Source organism: Corvus cornix, chromosome 5 (genome assembly GCF_000738735.6).
Source record: "Corvus cornix cornix isolate S_Up_H32 chromosome 5, ASM73873v5, whole genome shotgun sequence".
In the NCBI taxonomy this organism is placed as follows: Eukaryota; Metazoa; Chordata; class Aves; order Passeriformes; family Corvidae; genus Corvus; species Corvus cornix.
In genome coordinates, this window is record NC_046335.1 from 2,086,700 (window position 1) to 2,107,801 (window position 21,102).

A 21,102-nucleotide genomic window follows, 5' to 3' on the forward strand; every position below is an offset into this window, starting at 1 on the left:
TCAGCTGAAGGGGAAAGCTAAGCCTACTTCAGACTAAATAGCTCTTAAAAGGCCTGATGCTGCTGTAAAAGCAGGAATAAAAGCCTCACCAAGGGCTGTGATGTGCGAGGCAGCTCTATTCAACAAGTCACTCAGATATCCGGAAGCTGCAGGCACAGATGGGATTTATTTCTCTTGGAATCCAAAAGAGCTCAGGCAGCCTCTAAGAGCACAAAATGCTCCAGGCCCGTTTGACTTTCTCTCCCTCTTTCTTTCGTGCTGGAATAACAAATGCAAAAGCTCATTTAAGTGAAAAGGCTGAATGAATGCAGCCAAGGAGAGTAGAACTTCTCCTTGGTGGCACAGACCAAGCACAGACCCCAAGCACGGCCCTGCTGGGACCACAAGCAGCTATTTTCTCCCAGATTCCTGCATATTTTGGAGCTGGGCTTGAGCTTGGCTCGACAGTGAGAACACCTCTGAGAGGAGATCAGAGCTGGGAAGATCATAGTGGGGACCCTGCGAACTCCTGGCTGAGAACTTAAAGCCCAGCTGGTTTTGATGAGGAAATTGTGTCTCAAATGTGTCGTGTGAGACACAAATGAGATGAGAAGTCGAAGCTCTGCTGTCTCCTGCCAAGGCTGGAGTGGGAGCTGTTGACCTTCAGGCTTTGGGAGCAGTCCTGGCCAACCTGGCACAGGGCTGGATCCAGGCTGTCCCATCCCTGGATCTCCAGAGGAACTTCTGCAGCTTCTTTGCTGCTGGTGCTCAGTCTGCAAACAGGCACTGATGTGTCTGACAAATGTGCCAAGGCCTCTGTGCTGCGATTTGACGTCCCTGCCTCTCCTGTGAGAAGTTTGTCACAGTTTTGCTGTCTGCTCTACCTCTGAATGAATTCCATTCCTGCCCTTTCCAAACTGGAATGGTTATCTCCTGCTGGCAGCAAGAGAAACACTCTGCATAGCGTTGCTCTGCTTTTGTCTTCTACTTTTTCAGCAAAAATCCCATTTTTCCACTTGCTCAAAGCCCCCAGGGCTGCTCTGTGGCAGGAAAGCTCTCACCCTCCTTCCACCCCACCAGCAGCCCCACGAGCTGTGTGTGCTCCCTTCTGATCCCAGCTGCCAGTCAGCTGGATGCTGCTGTGAAAAAAATCCTCACACGGCTTGGAAAAGAGGATTTTCGTCTGGGAGCAAGGGAAAGGGATTCCAGCAAGCGTGGAAAACTCCCAAAGAAGGGTTTTGTGCCTGGCTGTGGGGCAGCAGACGTGCTGGTGGGCGCTGATCCCTTCCTCCACAGCTGCAGCTCCCGCTGCTCCCGACTCCCAGCTCGGAGCCAGCCCTGCCACTCTCCACCTGCACGTCAAGGAATAAACCAATTTTCCACAATGGATTAAGTGCCTGGTGTGACAAATGTACTTAAAGCCAGGCAGGGAGATTCCTTGGCAGCCTGCAAGGGGGTGTTTAATATTCTGAGTGCCTGTGGCTGTGGGGGCGATGAAGACGCTGCTGTGGGGCTCCTGTGCATCCCTGGCTCTGGAAGGACACCCACACTGCTCCACGCTCCCTCTGCTCTCTGTCCTGCACTGCCAGGGGCTGAATCCTGTGGTTATGGCACCGTGCAGCCAAGCACAGCCCTCAGGAGCAAGGCTGGCAGTGTTTTGCCTAAATGGGATCACTGAAAATATCTGAGCTTCCCTTCTGTGTCACATAACCCCGAATTTAAACACCTCCCCAGAGAACATCCCCTGCAAAGGAAAAGGCTGAGAGGGAAATTCTGGCGCTGTTGGAGGCTCCTGAGGGAGGTGGTGGTCCCTTCCCCTCAGGTCAGTGCTCAGGGAGGGCCAGTGGAGCCGAGCTGGGGTGTCCTGAGCCGCGTCCGAGCGCGCCGGGCGGGATCTGCTGCTATTCCTTACCCTCGGAAGTCTGGAGGACCAGGGTCTTGCTGTAGGGGCTGACTCCTGACTTGTTGAAGGCCTTGACCCGGGCGCTGTAGGTGCTGTTGAAGTGCAGCCCATCCACCGTGCACATGGTCTCCTTGCCCACGTACACCTCCTGCAAGGCAACCACAGGGAATGCCAGGGCTGGGAAAACACCCCCAGGGACTGGGGATGCACAGGATCCCACCCTGCTCTGCTCCCCGGGGCAGGCCTGTGAGTGCTGGATGGGGCTAAAGCTGAGCAAAACGGGATTTGTCCCTGGGTGCTGCTTTGGGCTGCAGCACCAGCAGGAGGTGAGGGGGGCTCTGCCCTGAGATCCCACCTGGAGCTCTGCCTCCAGCTCTGGGGCTCCAACATCAGGAGGATGTGGAGCTGCTGGAGCGAGTCCAGAGGAGATCTCCATGGAGCTGCTCCAAGGGCTGGAGCCCCTCTGCTCTGGAGCCAGGCTGGGAGAGCTGGGGGTGTTCACCTGGAGAAGGAAAGGATCCAGGGAGAGCTCAGAGCCCCTTGCAGGGCCTAAAGGGGCTCCAGGAGAGCTGGAGAGGGACTGGGGACAAAGGATGGAGGGACAGGAGCCAGGGAATGGCTTCCCAGTGCCAGAGGGCAGGGCTGGATGGGAGATTGGGAAGGAATATTATCAGCAGCAAGCGCTGACCTTGTTGTCCCCACCCCCAGCCTCCTGCTCCCTTCTCCCCAGGTCCCACCCATGTCACCTCTCCTGCACCTCAACTCTGCTCTGGCTCCTGCCTGCCTGAGCTCCTTGTGGATAAATTCAGAGTGCAATGAGCTGGTCCCTGTGCCTGCTCTCAGTGGATGTGAACACACCAGGATAATTATCAGCGTGTCGGATCAGAGAAAAATCATATTTTAATTGTGTAATTACAGCAATTTAAAAGCCCTCAGGCCTTAAACACCTCTGTTTGCTGGCAGCTGGCAAACCAGGAGGCTTTCATGGCCATTAGCATACCTTACATGAAATACTCAGCAACCAAAAAATATGGAGCTTCATGGAATCATGGAATGGTTTGGGCTGGGAGGGACCTTAAAGATCACCTTATTCCAACCCTCTGCTGTGGGCAGGGACACCTTCCACTCTCCCAGATTGCTTCAAGCCCCATCCAACCTGGCCTTGGACACTTCCAGGAACGAGGCAGCCACAGCATCTCTGGGCAACAAGAGCTTCAGGATGGGTTCTTTGTGTTTCCAAGTCATCTTGGCCACTGGAAAGGCGTTTGCACCCCTGTTCCCCAAAATCCCGCAGCCTGTCTGCACCATCCGCTTCCCTGGGCACCCCAGCAGGGAAGAGGGCACTTGCAAAGAAGCATGAGGACAAAATCTGTGGTCACCTCGTGGCAGGGAACCACTGGAGGCAGCAGCATCCCCTTCCCAGCAGGAAGGGGCTTCCCCAGGACTGGCTCCCAGCACCTACCCTGAACTGGCCGCCGTTGCCATCATCCAGCTCCAGGATGTATCCTTCCACCTGCACCGTGGACAGAGGCGGCTGCTTCCAGGACAGCGTGGCGCTGTTGTTGTGGGTGCAGCACTCCTCCAGCTGCAGGATGGGTGGGGCCGGCACTGGGGAGGAGACTAATCACCAATTAGTGCAATTAGTGCAACCCTAGCTGCGGGCGCTACGGGGTGAGAAATGCAAGGGGTATTTACTGCCTCGGTGTGAAGGCAGCTCGAGGGGCAGGGGAGGAAGTAGAAAGGATTGTTCTCCCATCAAGTTCCACCACATTCTTTCACCCCTTCAGCCTGGTGAAGCTTTTCTTCTATATTCCCATTTTCTAATTAATTTTGGAGCATTATGGCAGCACAATGCACTTGTTTTGAGCTGCCTGGACCTTTCATGCAGCCAGTTCCAAACTTGGGATGTTCTCCCCCAGGCTCTGCAGAACGCTGGGTCTGGACTCATCTACAGCCCTGCTTCTCCATCCAATAAATTCAGTGCACCAAAACTGGGGGGCTGAGTACCTCCTTTGGCTCCCATCAGCTGCACAGGGCACAGAAAGGACCGCCAGGGTTTTTTTCTGTTGTGATAGGCAGCTCCACGTGTGTCCCACAGCCCACTCCTGCTCTGAAAAGCTCGGCAAGAGTGGCAGTGTGACAGGGAGATGTCCACTGATGCACCTCTCAACAGAGCTGCTCGCCCACCCTCCTCATCCTCGCTGCCTCAAGTGACAAGAGCCAGACATGGAGAACCCAGACAAGATGGGGATGAGCCATGGATGCCTGGGAAAAAGCTGGACTTGCTGGCAGAGGCTCAGCATTCACCCTCTGTGACTCCTCTACCTCCTGGGCTGGATCCTCAGGCACCTCCAGGCTGGCAGTGGGATGTCCGTACCTATTGCTCATTGCTCTTTATTGAGGCCTCCGGTGCTACCCTCCCTCCCCCAGTGCTGTGACACAGATTTGGGATCCAAACCCACCCCTCTGCAAGCCTACAAAACCAACAACTGATCTGCACAGCGAGGGTGAACTGGGAGGAGGAGGGGGAGGAGGGAGATTTGGTAAGAGGAGGGTGGGCGGCTGAACCAGCAGCAGATTTGCTCTTATTAATTAAAAATAACCCTCTGGGCTAAACTGCAGGAAGGGAGGGCAGGAAGACAGCAGTGTGAACCAGCAATCCAGCCCTCCATGGGTTTGCAATCCAAAAATATTCCTGACATTTCAAATGAACAGCCCGGCTAACGATGAGCAGGCACGGGCAGCTCCTCAGCACCAGCGGGGCCATCAGCTGAGGATGCTCCTTGTGGTGACAGGGGATGTGTGTGGCCAACATCCTTCGTGTCCTTGGCCACTGAGACACCCTGGTGTGTGCAAACAGCTCCTGGGCCAGGAATTCCAGCCGTGGTTGGAATGAAGGGCAGTGCCAGACCTGCAGCTGGTGGCTCTTGCTCCAGGCAGCTGAAGGTGCAGCCCATGTCCAGTGTCCTCCTGAGCCTCCCTCTGTCACAGCCCCTTTGCACCTTTGTCAGCTTCCCTGGGCTTGCCAAATCACAAATTTCTCATGGGCTGCAGCAGCTCTTGGTGGGATGGGAGAAGGAGCACAGAGGGAACGGGGAACAGTGAGGAAATGAAAGCCAAAATGGTGATCTAAACCAACAGTGAGGTGAGGAGAGGGAGGGCAGAGCCCAGGTTAAGTGACCTGGCTCTGTCTGGAGGGACATCTGGTCTGTGACAGATGCTGCTCAGCACTGAGCGAGCATGGAGGGGTGAGGAAAGGGTTGGGAAGAGCCTTGTTCTGCTCCCAAAAGAGAGGTCCCAACCTGCAGAGCACTTTTTAATGCACTAATAACTTCTTCAGAGCACTTTTTAACGCACTAGTAACTTTTTAATGCACTAGGAGTGCTTTTCCAGGCAAAGCCAAGCTCCTGGCACCCTGGTCCAGCACACAACTGCCCAGGGATCCAAGACAGGGAGGCAGATGGTTGGCCCAGGGATGCAAAACACACAGAAAGGGGCATAACTCTGGCTCTAGAGTGCCCAGTCTTGCTGGGAGAAGATGAGAAACTCCTTTCCTGCCCTTTCCCTTGGGATGAGCTGCAGGGAAGCTCCCAGCACGAGCAGAGCTGAGCTTTGGGAAAGCACTGGAAAGATCCTTACCTTTCATCTGGACAAAGTCGAGCTGGTGGATGGACTGCAGCAGAGGGGCGTTGTCGAGGTTCAGGTCGAAGTCCGTGGTCATGCGGGGCGTGAGCGTCCCCTTTCCCCACTGGTCCTCGGTCAGGTGCACCCTCCTGATGAGAGCATCTGAGATCTGCAGGGAAGGAGCAGCCTCAGCTGCCGTGGGATGAGCCCCATGCCTTGTCCCCACCCCGCTCTGCCCCTTCCCTCTGCCTCCCAGGCTGGCTGCCGAAGGCTGGGATGTCACTGTGGTTTCCAGCATCGCTCCTCACTGCAGGCTCGGCTGGAAGAGGGATCCCTGGAGTGCTGGGTGCTGTTTAATGGCAGGGGTTAGTGCCAAAGGAAGCCCAGGAATGAATGGTGGGATGCAGCTCCCAAGGGCTGTGTGTTGGTCTCTCAGTGGAGAGCCACGAGCACGCTGTGATCCCTGCTCCAGGGATGCACCATCCCTCCTGCAACCCTCCCTTCCAGAAATATCCCTGCTCCTGCCCTGCTGTGGATATGGAGGGGATCAGAGGCTGAGCCTTGATTTTTTGGGTCCATCCTGCTTGGAGCAGCCCCCAACCCTGCTGCATTCCCCTGGGCTGTGCAGGAAGCACAGCATTCCCCCACACCGACCTGCAGGAAGCCGCTGGGGTCGTTCTCCTTGATGACCTCCAGGCAATATTCCATCAGCCCCGTGGTCTGGCGCAGCTTCACCGTGCAGTGCGAGATCTGGTCCCGTACCACCTGCAGGGGACAGGGAAGGCAGGGTGACAGGGACTCAAGGGAACAGGGAAAGGCAGAACTGGCCAAGACTCACACACTGAATTCCAGATCTTTCAAAACCTGGTGAACAACAACACAGAATCCCAGAAAGTTTTTAAGGTCCCTTCCAATGGCAAACTAATCTTGTTCCACTCCCTGCCATGGGCAGGGACACTTCCTACTATCCCAGGTTGCTCCAAGCCCCATCCAGCCTGGCCTTGGACACTTCCAGGGATGGGGAGTCCACAATCTCTCTGGGCAACCTATTCCAACAAGCTTTGTTTAGCCCCAAATCATTAACACACATAATTATTCAAAGCAGCAGGGCAGCTCCATGCCCTGTCTTTAATTAAGCCAGCTTCCAAATGGCAGCTTGTGAGCTCCATGCAAAGCAAATGCCAACTTCCATAGATCCACAGCTGCCCTATCCACCCTTGGAATGCAGCCAGCTCGTGGGGCTGGCTCTGGGGCAGCTGCACTCAACAGCCCTGGATGAGGAGCAACCCTGGAAGCTGCTGTTTCCAAGGGGAATGAACACACCACTCCCCCAGCCTCATCCCTGAGGATCTGTTTGAGATGCTCATCAGCTGAGATGGACCACGCTGCAGAATTCCCTCATCTTTTCCACTGGCTGGGGATGAGTTCTGAGGGAGAGAAGTGCCAGGGAGAGGAGAGAAATAAAAAATCAATAAAATCCAAGCTCTGCCTGGGGCTGCCCAGGCTCCACATTAAGGCACTTCCTGCACCCATGGCTGGTTCCCCAAGGGATCACATTCCAGCATCCCAGCAGAGAAGCACAAGCCTGTGGTTTACTGGTGCCTGAGGGCTCTGCTGACCTTCCCTGAAGCACAGCAAGGAGGAAAAGGATTCAGGCTGGATGCCACAAGGATTTATTTGAAGGCTGGCTGCTCCTTCACACTGAATCCTGCAGCTCCAGGATTTCTGCTGCGGGATATTGGCTGAGCAGCTCGGGAAGAGAGATTTTATTCTTAGAGCGATGCGCTCAAGTGCTCATGGAAGATTTTTTATTTTCTCCTGCTGGAAGAGCTTTAAAAAGCTGTGCAAAGTTCTCCACTAGCACTGAACAAAGCTGTGCAGCTCCGTGGAGTGTTACAATGAGGATGAGCTCTGCAGCTGCAGCGGGATGGGAAAAGCTGCAATAAACAGGGATGAACACTCCTGGGAGCTCAGTGCCTGCTGCTCCACAGGCTCAGCAGCTCCTGGATGCCCACCCTGGGCTGGGGAGCATCTCCTCCTGCCAGCATCCCTCCAGCATCCCTGTCTGAGGGATGGGCAGGGCAAAGGAAGCACGTCAGGCTCCTGCGGTGAAGGAACCTGGGCTTCAAAGGGGGGGTGGCTCCTGCAGAGCAATCAATGCCATCACGTGTTGCTTAATTAAAATTTAATCACCTCTACTTAATCACCTAGCAGGAAGAAAAGAACTACCAGTCTTGCAGCTTAGAAGCAGAGATTCATTCAGGCTGGAAAAGCCCTCTAAGACCATCCAGGCCAACTGTTCCCCCCAGCACTGCCAAGGCTGCCACTGCCCCATGTCCCCAAGTGCCACATCCACGTGGATTTTAAATCCCTCCAGGGATGGAGACTCCTGAGAAGCCTGTGCCAGGGCTGAGCACCCCATTCCATGAAGGAATTCCTCCTAATATCCAATCTAAACCTCCCCTGGTGCATCTTGAGGCTGCTTCCCTTCGTCCTGTCCCTTCTTCCCTGGGAGACTTGGAACAACATCACTGCTCCTGTGAAATGCCATTAAGCACTCTCCAAAACAGCTCCAGATTTTTAGGGAGCAGCCATTCCTGGCTGATTTTAGCAATCCCAGCCTGGTGTTTCCAGGCTGCGGCAGAGGGAGGCTGCAGCAAGCCCGGGAGCTGGGGCAGGGGTGCAGCCAGGGCACCCCGTGTGCAGGGTGGACAAGGCACCAGAGGGAGCTCCCATATGGCTCCTCTGGACCAGGACATTGGCCAGAGGCTTCTGGAGATGCTGGATGGCTCTGAGGTGGAGCTTTTGTGCAGCAGGACCTGCACATGCTGGTTTTGGCCTCCGACGCTGCTGTTAAGAGTGGGGAGTTCCTTGAATGCCAGTTTCTAACACTTGAGTGCAGTTCCAGGATGGTTTGGGTGGGAAAGGATCTTAAAGCCCATCCCATCCCATCCCATCCCATCCCATCCCATCCCATCCCATCCCATCCCATCCCACCCACTGCCATGGGCAGCGACACCTTCCACTGTCCCAGACTGCTCCAAGCCCCAATGTCCAACCTGGCCTTGGACACTTCCAGGGATCCAGGGGCAGCCACAGCTGCTCTGGGCACCCTGTGCCAGGGCCTGCCCACCCTCACAGGGAAGAATTCCTTCCCAATCTCCCATCCATCCCTGCCCTCTGGCACTGGGAAGCCATTCCCTGTGTCCTGTCCCTCCATGCCTTGTCCCAAGTCCCTCTCCAGCTCTCCTGGAGCCCCTTTAGGTCCTGCAAGGATGAAGCAAAGCCACCAGCTGGTCCTGGAGATCCTACTCCTACCCTGACCCTCCTGACAGAGGGCAAGCCCCTGGATTTCCTTTCCCAGCAGGGCTGCTCAGTCCTTCAGGGCAGGAGCCAGAAGGTGCAGCGGGGGTTCAAAGCAGCCTTTTGGCTTCATCTGATCCCTCCTGCTCAGAGAGAGGGGCTGGGGGTTGTCCTGCTCCTGGAAGGATTGTTGTTGTTGTTGTTGTGTGGATGTTGGGTCTCCCAGCTGCAGACCATGAGATAAAACCAGTCTGTGGGGTCCAACATTGCTGTTAGAGCACATCCTGACTGCACCAAGCAAGCCAGAGCCAGGTTTTGCATTCCCTGCCTGCTGGGCTGCGGACGGGAAAATGGGAATCCCACCCGGAACGCCTGGAAAAGCCACATCCTTCGCTCACGTGAGACCCCTCTGTGGGGAAATGCACGTGCTGCCAGGAAGGCAGCAAAGATGGGATTGCTGAGACAATCTTCTTATCTTCTTTGCAGCTTAAATCTCTGTCTGGTTTGGCCAGGATAATGAATTTGTGAACCTCTCCCTGTCGGAGCCGGTGCTTTCCAAGTATTTCCAGCAGAATTGCCATCTGCTCCCTCCAGCCAGGCACCAGTCTCCAGGAAACAGCATTTGCTGGGTGCAGACATAATAAAAGCTTTTTTCTTTTTCTATAAAGGTGGTCAAAGACCAGAAAAAGAGAGGCTGTGGAGTCTCCAGCATTGGAAACACTCCAAGCTCACAGGGAGGCAGCCCAGGGCAGCCTGTTCCAGGTGAATCCAAAGCTGCAGCTCTGTCCCAGCCCTTCTCTAACTCTGTGATCCCCTCAGGGATCCAGCATCATCCATCTGGAGAACCAGGCCATAAAACAGCATTGTAATTTCAGCATCTCTACAGCACAAAAGCCAAGAGCAGAAATCCACGTTGCCTTCACCAGCACCAAACTGTTTTTAAGGCAAAAAAAAAGAGGGATCTTTGGTTGGAATCTAGTGGGGCTTTGTGGCTTTAAAGGAGAAGTGGGATGCACACTTAATGACTTTGATTAGTAAAATTAAAGGTTTGAGAAGTAAGACCTAAACATCTCCCACACATTTGAAGGCCTGGTCTAAACCCAGCAAGGTCAGTGAAGCCAGAAAGTTTTCCAAGTGGCCTTAAGCTGCAGAATCCTGGGATTCTCCTCATGCATGAGGGATTTCTGCTCCCTGGGAGCCCCTGTTACCCCAGTAATGAAGAGTTTGTTGATGGAGAGAGCTGGAAGGGAAATCTGGGAGCTCCTCAAGCCTTGGACTCATGCAAGGGGCTGTGCTGGGCTGAGGGGCAGCCTCGGGAGGCCTCGAAGGACTCGCAGGATTCACCAGATTCCCAGGAAAACCTGGCACATCCACATGGGTTTTGAACACATCCAGGGATGGTGATCCCACTGCTGCCCTGTGCAGCCTGTTCCAAGGCTGGACAACCCCTTCCATGAAGAACTTTTCCCTCAAATCCAATCTAAATCTCCCCTGAAGCAACTTGAGGCTGTTCCCCTTTATCTGGGAGAAGAGCCTGACCCCAGCCTGCCTCTTCAATGGCTCAGATTTTGAGGGGATTTGGGAAGCTCCACACATTTTCTTTGTGGTCATTTTTACCAAATACCATTTTTACCCCCCTTTAGGTGCTAAATAAAGCAACAATCAGAACCTGGCTGCTAATTCCAGCCTATAAAAAGGGGGTTTTGTGCTCTCACAGCAGTTCACCACGACCTTAAAATAGGACAGTTCTTTCAAGAGCTTTTCTTCCCGAGATGACATTGACTATAATTTACATTTTAATTTTAATCCAGCTACTGGAAGGCAATAACATCTATGCTCAGCTCTACTTAAGTGTCTTCCTCCTCTCTTTTAGTACTGGGGTGGATAACATTTCAAGGCACTCAACCTTCCCAGTGCCCGGGATGAGTCCTGCTGGGAATGTCACGTGGAGGACAGGAGCCTCCTCACCCTGGGTCACCTGCAGGGCTGTGGGGATGGAAGGTGGTGTCCCAGGTGCTGCTGTGCTTCACCACGGAGCTGCACACCCAGATGGAAAAATCCCAAATGGAAAAATCATCAGGACAGATCCTGGCAAGGTTTGATTGTGCTGAATCCCCCAAGCAGAGCTTTCCAGGTGGGTGTTTCCATGGTGACTCGGGAGAGGAGGCTCAGGCTGGAGCTGGGAAAAGCAGAGCTGCTGTTACCACCAGGAACCTGATCCAACAGGAACACTGAGTTCCCCTGGAAAATCCTGACTGCAACCTTTGAAGAAGGAGCAGCATCTCACCTCTGGAGATCCAGTGCCATGGACAGGAGCCCCTGGTGAGCGTTTCCTACGTAATTTGCTCTCCTGGGAAATGTGGCAAATGCTGTTTTCCTGAACAGCCAAAGCAGCCTGGAGAAATCATGGAGCCAAGGCATCCCATGGCCTGAAGGCTGGAAAACGACTGGAATGGTCCATAATGCTGCTGAGAGCTTAAGGAGGTGCACCCAGAGCTCAGTCTGTGTGTGGTGGGCTGAGGAGAGATTTCTTCCTGGGACAACACCACAGGGAAGCCTCTGTGTCCCCTGCACAAACCTGCCTGTGCTGGAGGACATCATCCCTCGGGAAAGACCCCACTGCTCCTCTAAAAACCGGGACCAGCAGTGAGAAGGACAGACAAGAAGGTCTGTCCTGCAGGTGGAGCAGGCCCCTGGCCCCACTGCTGCTCCAGATGTTGTTTTTTAAAGCCCAGGTTCTTCTCAGCCTTGAATCCGACTGCAGTGGGAGGTTGGAGAAAGGCAGGGAGATGTCCCTTCCCAGTTCGTGTCCTCACAAGCCTCTCCCTGCTCTGGAGTAATTAGTGCTGGCCCAGAGTCAGGCCTGGATTTGTGCCTGCCTCCACGGAATGTGTGTCAGGACAAAGCAGGTCAGTCCCAAAGCCAAGCCGACCCCAAATCCAGGCGCCACACGGAGATGGGAACTTGGGATGGGAACTTGGGCCGTGTCCTGAGAGGCGCCCGTGGCCCCATGCCAGGGGCAAGCTCTGTCCCCTGCTGTGCCTCTCCTCCTGCCTGCCACGGTGCCAGGATGGCCAATATCCCACTGGGCAGGAGCAGCAGCCCACGGAGAAAGCGGCTCCAGGACAGCAGCCAGGACCCTGCGGATCCCTGCCGGCTGCTGGAGCAACCAGCTTGGATCTGAAAGGGCTCCTTGGCCACTGCCAAGGCTCACTGGTCACTCTGGCCACTCACCTCCTCGGGTGAGATGCTCCAGGACAGGGCAGTGACAAGTGGACACACAGGATAGGCCTGGAGGCTCTGGATGGGCCTCTGTGGGAAGGGGTGAAGTTCCCAGCCCGAGTCAGCGGCCAAAAGTGTCCTGTGCTGATGTGGGTATCACCCAGGACAAGCCCCATGGTCCTGCAGGATTCACCCTGGGTCCCAATTCCACATGAAGCACAGGCCAGGAGGTGACCTCTTGCTTATCTGCAGATGGAAATGGGCCCAGGGTCATCTCAGTGTAAATCACTGCAGCTTCACCCACGGCAGTGGGAACTTTAGATGAGATATGAGGAAGGAATTCTTCCCTGTGAGGGTGGGGAGGCCCTGGCACAGGGTGCCCAGAGAAGCTGGGGCTGCCCCTGGATCACTGGAAGTGTCCAAGGCCAGGTTGGACAGGGCTTGGAGCCACCTGGGATAGTGGGAGGTGTCTCTGCCCATGGCATGGGGTGGCACTGGATGAGCTTTAAGGTCCTTCCCAAGCCAAACCATTCCATGATCTACCAGGGCACCACAGAGCCCTTCCTGCCCTTCCCATGGCACGTGGAACTGCAGGAGCTTCAGGGAGGGAGGCTCCAGGGCTGATTTAAGAGTCCAGTCAGGAACCCAGGGGCTGTTTCTTGTTTGAAGGACCAGGCCTGGCTGATGACAAAGCCCAGCTGATAACGAGGGTGGATGGGGCGGGATGGAGGCCACAGGACAGCAGCAAGCAGTGGGATGCAGATCCATGGATGGGGCAGGAACAAGCAGTGGGATGTAGATCCATGGATGGGGCAGGAACAAGCAGTGGGATGTAGATCCATGGATGGGGCAGGAACAAGCAGTGGGATGCAGATCCATGGATGGGGCAGGAACAAGCAGTGGGATGTAGATCCATGGATGGGGCAGGAACAAGCAGTGGGATGCAGATCCATGGGATGCAGATCCATGGATGGAGCAGGAACAAGCAGTGGGATGCAGATCCATTCCTCCAGCCAAAAGCCTCCCGGGGTTGTGCTGAGCAGGGAAATTGCTTTGTGCTGCCCGGCTTTGTGAGAGTTTAATTAACCATGGCCCGAGGGGGATGAGGGAAGGGGAGCCCACCAGGCACTGGGGGTCCCCTCTGTGCCGTGGCTCTTTGGGGTTGTGCTTTGTTGCTGGGAATGAGCACTGATGGTGGGCTCGGCCCCACAAAGCTGCCATTGTCTCTCTCCCCGTGGAAATGCCCTCGTGCTGCCCATGGTCTGCACTCAGAGAGGACTGGTGGCCTTCTCTCTTGTTTTAGGCAGCTCCAGGAATCTCTCTGGGAGCCTCCCGGGTGGCCCAAAGCAAGGTCAAGAGACACAGAAGTTTCCAGGCAGAACACTGAAATGACCTCGGGAGAGGGACCCTGGGATCACAGATGTGGGTGTGACACCCCTCAGCTGGACCCCATCACTGATGGCCAGCGTGCAACCACCTTGTCCAGCAATTCTGGCCATGGCTGCACCTCTGACTGCTCCCAGGTGAGATCTGGTCCTTTCCCTCCCTTCTCAGCCCCAAATCAGCTGGACAGACGTGGTGACAGCGGGAACGACACAAACCGGGAGCCCGTTCCCACAGCTCCCACTGAGCGGCACCTCTGCTCCCCCAACACCAAAAATCTCAGCGCCACCACTCCCCCGAGGCCACGAAAGCACAGAAATGGGAGCCAGCCCTGCTCCTGGTGACATCTCGTGACACCAAGTGGCCCAGGACTTCAGCAGAAGTTACGAGCACTCAGCATCCTGCGGGATCATTCCAGAAGCTTGGGAGCAACATGGGACGTGAACAAAGTCGTCTTCCATGCTGTACACACGGCTCTGCTGACCTAAGGACTAGGAATGAACCCAATAATGGAATACTTCAGTGGGAACCACCTGGAGGAAGGAACACTTTGCTCAGGGACACGTTGGGAGCGGGTTGGGCACCTGCAGCAAGATGGAATTCATGTGGAAAAGGAGTGGCTTCCCAGTGACCTCCCCAACAAACAGCATCCCAGTCCTCATTCCCACCCAGTGCCAACCCTGCAGGAAGCTCTCTGACCACCCAGGCCCACCTTCAGCTTGTGCTCGTGCTCCTTGTTGACCCGGGACAGCAGCTGGGCTTTCCTTCTGTTGAGGGCGTCGATGAGGGCGTCACACTGGGCCACCAGGCAGGCCTCGAACTCCACACTGTTCTCCTGTGGGGCAGAGAGGGAGTCACAGCCCAGGGGACGTCCCCAGTCCAGCTGGAAAACTGGATTTTCCTTTTTAATGGTGCCACACGGGTCATTCTTGCATGTGCAGCTGCACCACTGCCACCCACTAATTAATCCATAGCACTGGATGTGGGATCCTTACAGCCTTGGATCGTGGAAAACGTGGTGGTGGCAGGCGAGGAACAGGTTTGGATCTACCCATGGTAGAGATGGGAAGGGCTCAGGACTCTGCTGCTCCCTCCACGACGCCGGGAGCAGCAGTTTTGGAGAGGGTTCAGGGGGGGTAATATTAAAAGTGAGGTGTGGGTTCTTTTGGAAGAGCACCCACCAATCCAAGCTTGGGAAACGGGATGGAGGATGGCTCATCCTGGTGGGAAGGGGCAGTTTCTCAGCCTGGAGACACAGTACCTGGATTTGCTGCACCATGTTGCGGAGCTGGACCAGGAACTCCTTTGCCTCCTTGGCTCTGTCTGACAAACCATTCAGGGCCTGGGAGAGCTGGCTCTGCAGGACAAACAAAGAGCAAGGTCATCTCCATGCCCAGGACTCATCCACCCCCCTGGATTGTGTGGGATTTGGGCTGGGGGTGGGCTGCATCCCGCCGAGGTGTCCGTGTGTCTCTGAGTGCAAGGAGAGGAGAAGGAGGGTTAACCATCATCATGGATGTCCTGGCTTCGGGAAGGAGATATTCCATGTCCACCTCCTCCACGGGCTTCCCTGGGCGATCAGCCACACCCACCCTGGGTCTCACAGTGAGCCAGTCACTCCCTGCCCTGGATCTGTGTTCTCCAGGGCATCACCAAAACTCCTGTAGGATGTGACCCACGGCTGCTGGGAACACGGGCCAGGCCACCCGAGTCACACTGAAAATCACCCACACCCTCCTGAAAGCGAAGGGAGAGAAGGTTCTTCCTGCAAAATACTGACTGCTCCTTCTCCCTTTGGGGTGGGAACACCCGGCCAGCAGCAGAACGAGGTAATAACAATCATTATGCTCATCAAAAGCTTTTTCATTTTCACGGCACTTCCCGGACACTCACTCAGGAATCTTCCCGACCTTCCCCTTGTGCCGTGATTCCAGCAGGAGTGATTATCTCAAGAGCTGGGCAAATCACCCTCAATGATTTTCCTCTGGGAGAGGTTTTGCCTCTTTTGTGGGCTGCAAATCGGCTGCAAACACCCCGTGGCTTTTGAGGGGGGATCTTTCTTTGTGGCAGACACAGAAGGGAGCTGGGAAGGTGGCTGATGTCCCCAAATCTCCAAAAACCCACCGTGCCCACCCCTCCTGGGATCAGGATGTGGGCACTGGGCTGGCTCCCATTCCCAGTGGTGCTGTGCCAGTGTGGGAGATGGGAAGTGAGATGGCAGAGGGGTCCGCTGAGGTGCTGCTGGGCTGAAATCAAGAACAAAACCCAGCACTGCTGCCGAGGAGAGCCAGCGGCAACCCTTTAATGGCCTAGAAAATAAGGGCCCAGAAAATGACCTGGCTGCTGCTGCTGCTTCCCCAGGAGATGTTAATCTCACCCAAGTGGTTCCTGCATTTCCTCTGTAATTTATGGCGCCCGAGTCGTTAGGATGTGGAGCTAATCAGCGAATGCATCTCTAATAAAAATGGGATTGCTAAGTCAGCTCAGCAGGTCCCCCCATCCCTCCTCCCTCCCCCAGCCAAGGTCAGAGCCCCGCAGGGACAACGCAACCCTGCCTCTTCCAAAGCCTCCATCACCCTCCTCAGCCCCCACACGGCTCCAGCCCCGCTGGGTTTGGGAAGATGCCCCAAGCCCAGCAAGGTGTTTTGCTGAGAGCTGTTCTGCTGCAGGGCCCCGGTCCCTGATAACACAGGCAATTAATGGAAAAAATCAGCAGGGGTTGGTTATGTTTACAAGCTCCTCATTAAAATTGCAGCATGTTGGGTTGGTTTTTTTTTTCCTTTGAAGTCTTTAGAAGGTTCCCCCCCCTGCCCTCCCCATTAACATGAATTTCATAAAGGGGATCTTTAGATCAACGTAATTATTTGAGGCTTTCCTAATGGGGATGCTTCTTAAAAGTGGGCTTAAATTGAGTAAGAGCTCTGTGGTGCCTGTGTGTGTTGTCCGTGGAAGTTCTTTCCCCACAGACTCCCTGCACAACTGCTCCCATGGTGCAGAAAGCTTGGAGCCTCCCAAAAAAAGATGGCTCATCACGTCAGAGCATCCCTGCCTGTGGTCTCGCTATACCCCCCTCTCAGCTCAGCCCTTCCCTCTGCTCTGGCTGTTCTTGATGCCTGCAGTGCCAGTGAGGGAGGGGCATCATCTGTCTGAAAAATGTAATTTTTCCATAATTTTAAGGCCACTTCCTACATATAGGTGGGCACAGGTTGCTCACTGGACACAGGAGCTCCAAGGTTTGGCTTCGTCCCCATCTCCAGGATGGGTCCCCCTCATGCTGAGGCTCTGCCGGAGTGCAAACACATTCCTGGACTCACTCCCTTTGAAACAAACACCTGCCCAGCCCTCCTGCTGCACCCCTGCTGCTCCTGGCCAGAGCCACCCTGCTGGGGGCTGTGAAATATCATTAACAAGGTTAATTAAGCCACGCACCCGACGGGATCCGCAGGAATTCCATGGTGGATTCATCCAGGGCACTGACAATGTGATCCACAACCAGGTGCCACGGAAAAGCAGAGTCCTGCTGGTGGCTGTTACCACGTTCATAACCAGAGGCTCTGGGGGGAATTAATGATGGATTGGGTCTGTAATTCCTACAGGTGCCTCCCGTGACCCCTGGAGCAAAGCCAGGCAGTCTGGCAGCTCCGAGATGGATTTAATCACCAGACACTGATGGAAGAGTCACAGGATTCCCACAAGTGTGTGATCTAAGTGGGAGACTCAGGAGGAATCACAGAACCCCAGAATGGTTTGGGTTGGAAGGGACCTCAAAAACAACCTCGTTCCAACCCCCTGCCATGGGCAGGGACACCTTCCACCATCCCAGGTTGCTCCAAGCCCCAGTGTCCAGCCTGGCCTTGGACACTCCAGGGATCCAGGGGCAGCCACAGCTGCTCTGGGCACCCTGTGCCAGGGCCTCCCCACCCTCCCAGCCAGGAATTCCTTCCCAATCTCCCATCCATCCCTGCCCTCTGGCAGTGGGAAGCCATTCCCTGTGTCCTGTCTCTCCACCCCTTGTCCCCAGTCCCTTTCCAGCTCTCCTGGAGCCCCTTTAGGCACTGGAGTCCTTCAGAGGAAACAAGATCTGTCAGTATTTCTGACACATGCTGGAAGGACTTCCCCTCTCTGCAAAAAACTGGAACGTTGCACTTGGCATCTCCACGTGATGACAAAATCATGGTGGCTTTTTTGGGGTCAGAAACCTTGCTCTGGGGACACCATCCAGGGGATCATCTAGTGGGCCTGGCAGCTCCCATGTGCTGGAGTGGAGCTGAGCCCAACCCTCAACTAGAGCAGGCAGGGGAATTAATGAGTGTGAAATGAAGAAAAATCCCATTTACCAGCACCTTAAAATCAAGGGAATTTGTCCTTTGCGGAAAGCTGCCCTCTTTTTTTCAATGCTCTTGTTCCAGGGCAGTAAGAAGAGACCTCTGATTCACATTAGCATTAATGGCAGCTAAGCATTTAAATCTCTGTCCCCAGAGCACTTAGGAGAGAATCTGTCCCCTCTTTGTGCTCACTAATAGCTCCATAACCCTCCTCCTTCCCAGGCACGGCTGACAAAGGGATTTCTGTCACTCTCTGATTCTCCCTTGTCCCAGCACAGGGACGAGAGCAGCCAGTGCAGATGGGCTGAGGGCTCAGCAGGGCTGAGCAGGCTCCAAGGAACAGAGAACAGCATCATTTTAACTCTGCGTCGCTGGAACTGCTCTGCTTTTCCTCCTGTACAACCCAGCTGCCAGTGATGGAGCTCATCCACACTGACTCGGAGGTGAGGAGGGAGCTGGGCTTGTTATTTTCGGAGGCACTGGGTGCTGGATGGGTGTGACAGCTGCACCTGGCACACCGGGAAAAGCCTGAACTTCACTGGGGTTGGACACCAGCAGGGGTGAGGAAGCTGCTCCCATTTCAAACCCCAGCTCGTTTGCAGGCTCTGGCACTGGGCAGGATCATAAAATCACATAATTGCTGAGGTTGGAAAAGCCCTCTGAGATCACGGAGCCCAACTGTCCCTCAGCACTGCCAAGGCCACCACTGCCCCATGTCCCCAGGTGCCACATCCACAGGGCTTTGAAATCCCTTCAGGGATGGGGACTCCACCACTGCCCTGGGCAGCTGTGCCAGGGCTGGACAACCCTTTCCATGAAGAGATTTTTCCCCGATATCCAATCTAAACCTCCCCTGGCCCAGCCTGAGGCCGTTCCCTCTCCTCCTGTCCCTGTTCCCTGCCAGCAGAGCCCGACCCCCCCGGCTGCCCCCTCCTGTCAGGGACTTGTGCAGAGCCACAAGGTCCCCCCTGAGCCTCCTTTGCTCCAGCCTGAGCCCCTTTCCCAGCTCCCTCAGGAATTCTCCAGCCCCTTCCCAGCTCTGTTCCCTTCCCTGGACATGCTCCAGCCCCCTCAATCCTTCTTGTTATGAGGGGCCCAGGACTGACCCAAGGATTCAGGTGAGGCCTCAGCAGTGCCAGCACAGGGGACAATCTCTGCCCTGGCCCTGTGGCCACACCATGGCTGGTACAAGCCGGGTGCCTTTGGCCTTCTTGCCCACCTGGGCACACCTGGGCTCGTGTTCAGCTGCCGTCAACCAACACCAAACCTCACCCCAAAAGAGCTCTTGGCATCACACCAAGAGCCCAGTACCTGCTCTGACACCCCAAGCATTGCAACCAGCCCCTGTTTCTTCACTCTTTCCAACCAAATCATCTCCCAGCCAGTTCTTCCACTGGAGCATCCATGTGGAAGTAAAAGAGGAGAGGAATACCCTGGCAGGGAAAGGAGCTGTTCCCAGCTGTTCTGCTCCTGCCCTCCAAAGGATGAGGAGCTGTCACAGATGCTGGAGTTGAACTCATGCGAGTCTCCTTTAATTAAAGCACAGGACCTGCAGCCTTTGAATCTTGAGGCCAGCTCCCTGTACGTGATGCCTGACTAATTAAAATGGGATGTTTAATTAAAACTTGCATTCAGTCAGGAAGTTGATGAAGCTAAACTGCTGCTAATTGGCTTTTGGCTCCAGTCATGAGAGCTTGACTTTTGGATTCAAGGCTGCCTCTGGAAAGAAACCAGGAGCTGCAGCCTGGGCTGACCTGGCCCTTGAGACTCGAGGGGTCAGACAGTGCCATGTCCTGGGATCCTGGAGGGGCTGCTCCTTGTGTCCTGGGATCCTGCAGGGGCCAGGCCTTGGACACTTCCAGGGATCCAGGAGCAGCCACAGCTTCTCTGGGCACCCTGTGCCAGGGCCTCCCCACTCTCACAGGAAAGAATTCCTTCCAATATCCCATCTATCCCTTCCCTCTGGCAGTGGGAAGCCATTGTCCCTTGTCCTGTCACTCCAGGCCCTTGTCCAAAGTCCCTCTCTGGCTCTCTGGTCCAAGGCCAGGTTGGATGGGGCTTGGAGCAACCTGGTTTAGTGGAAGTGGGATGGAATGAGATGGTCCTGAACATCCCTTCCAACCCAAACCATTCCATGATTTTGTGATTTTACGATCTCCGCTGCAGATATCTGTAACTCTGAGCCAAAACAGGTGACAGGAACAGGCCATGGGTCTGAATTATCCCTCTTCCAATCATCCTGCTGCTGAGCATTGGACATAGCTCCAGCTCAGTTTTCCTGGCTTCCCACAAGAAGGATGTTCTCCCAGCCTGCCAGAAAGCTGCAAATCAAGCAACAGAGGAAGAGCAGGAATTTGTCATCAGGACACACAGACAGAGCCAGGTTTGTGAGCACAGCTCCTGGGTGCAAACTCCAGGAGAAAAAGGAATCTTCAGGAATGGATCCCACTCCCCTGCTGCATTCAACAGCGGCCTTGGTTCTCCTCCTCCTTCACTGCAGTTATGCTGGGGAATCTGGGGTGTGCAGGAAGAAGATGAAATGTAGATCCTCAGGTGGAGCAGCCTGGAGAGCAGCTCCATCAGGGAAGTGTGCCTTGGGCTGGATGCTCCTGCTGTCCCTGCCCAGCCTGGAGAGCAGCTGGGATGTGCAAAGCAGATGATCCTCCCCAGGGCCTGGATCTCTGGGGCAGGCATCTGTACAGGGGATTATCCTGGGGGCAACATTATTGCCATGGGAATTAATTCCAGGCTGTGCAGAGCAGCCCCTGTGCCTCTGGAAAAGGCAGGGATGCCACTACACCCACTCCTGTTAATCCTAGAACTGGTAGGTCCTCCTGGGGGAAGGATGCAGCCCTTTCCCTTTGGGAAAACCCCAGGCAGAACCTGAGGAGGGAGGACACCCCAGGTGGGGACACATTGGGGTGTGTCACCTCCGTGGTGGTGACACCCAGGTGCAGCTCCCCAAGGACCCCCAGCCCATCCTTTCCACAGTGGAGGGATGGGGTGGGTTTGGGATGCAGGATGGGTGCAGAGCATCAGCCCTCACCCCTCTGCAGGGCTGAGGGCACCCCTGGGGACCCAGACTGTGTTTTGTGCACAGGGAATTGTCCTCCTGCAGCCCCCTCCTTTCTGTTTCCCACCCTTTACCCCATCCCTGTGCAGTAACACAGCAAACTCACATTCCCAAAGCTGGCAGTGGGAAATCTTGCTCCAGAAGGGACTGTGGACCAAGCTAGGACGAAGGCAGTGGGGAATTCAGCTGGGAAAAAAATTCCCACCCCCTCTGCCAGGCAGAGCTGGGGGAGGCCGTGCAGTGGGGTTTGCCCCATGCCAAACCCCAAACCTGAAGTGCTGCTTGCCAGC

General features: G+C 55.2%; 1 protein-coding gene across 12 annotated transcripts in view; it reads right to left on the minus strand.

The window, feature by feature from the left end:
* The window catches only part of TRIM9 (tripartite motif containing 9), a 59,939-nt gene that overhangs the window by 12,166 nt on the left and 26,671 nt on the right, over positions 1 to 21,102 (minus strand). For 10 of the 12 annotated variants that reach the window (XR_005601972.1, XR_005601971.1, XM_039552396.1 and 7 more), the window contains exons 2-7: positions 14,676 to 14,771; positions 14,127 to 14,249; positions 6,161 to 6,271; positions 5,522 to 5,675; positions 3,345 to 3,502; positions 1,892 to 2,030 (exon numbers count right to left, since the gene is read on the minus strand). Coding sequence is in view for 10 of the 12 variants with exons in the window: in XM_039552396.1 (XP_039408330.1) it covers positions 1,892 to 2,030; positions 3,345 to 3,502; positions 5,522 to 5,675; positions 6,161 to 6,271; positions 14,127 to 14,249; positions 14,676 to 14,771 (781 nt within the window). In the remaining 2 variants the exon portion in view is untranslated. The remainder of the gene's footprint in view (positions 1 to 1,891; positions 2,031 to 3,344; positions 3,503 to 5,521; positions 5,676 to 6,160; positions 6,272 to 14,126; positions 14,250 to 14,675; positions 14,772 to 21,102) is intronic. The other 2 variants (XM_039552397.1, XM_039552392.1) reach the window with 1 other exon arrangement.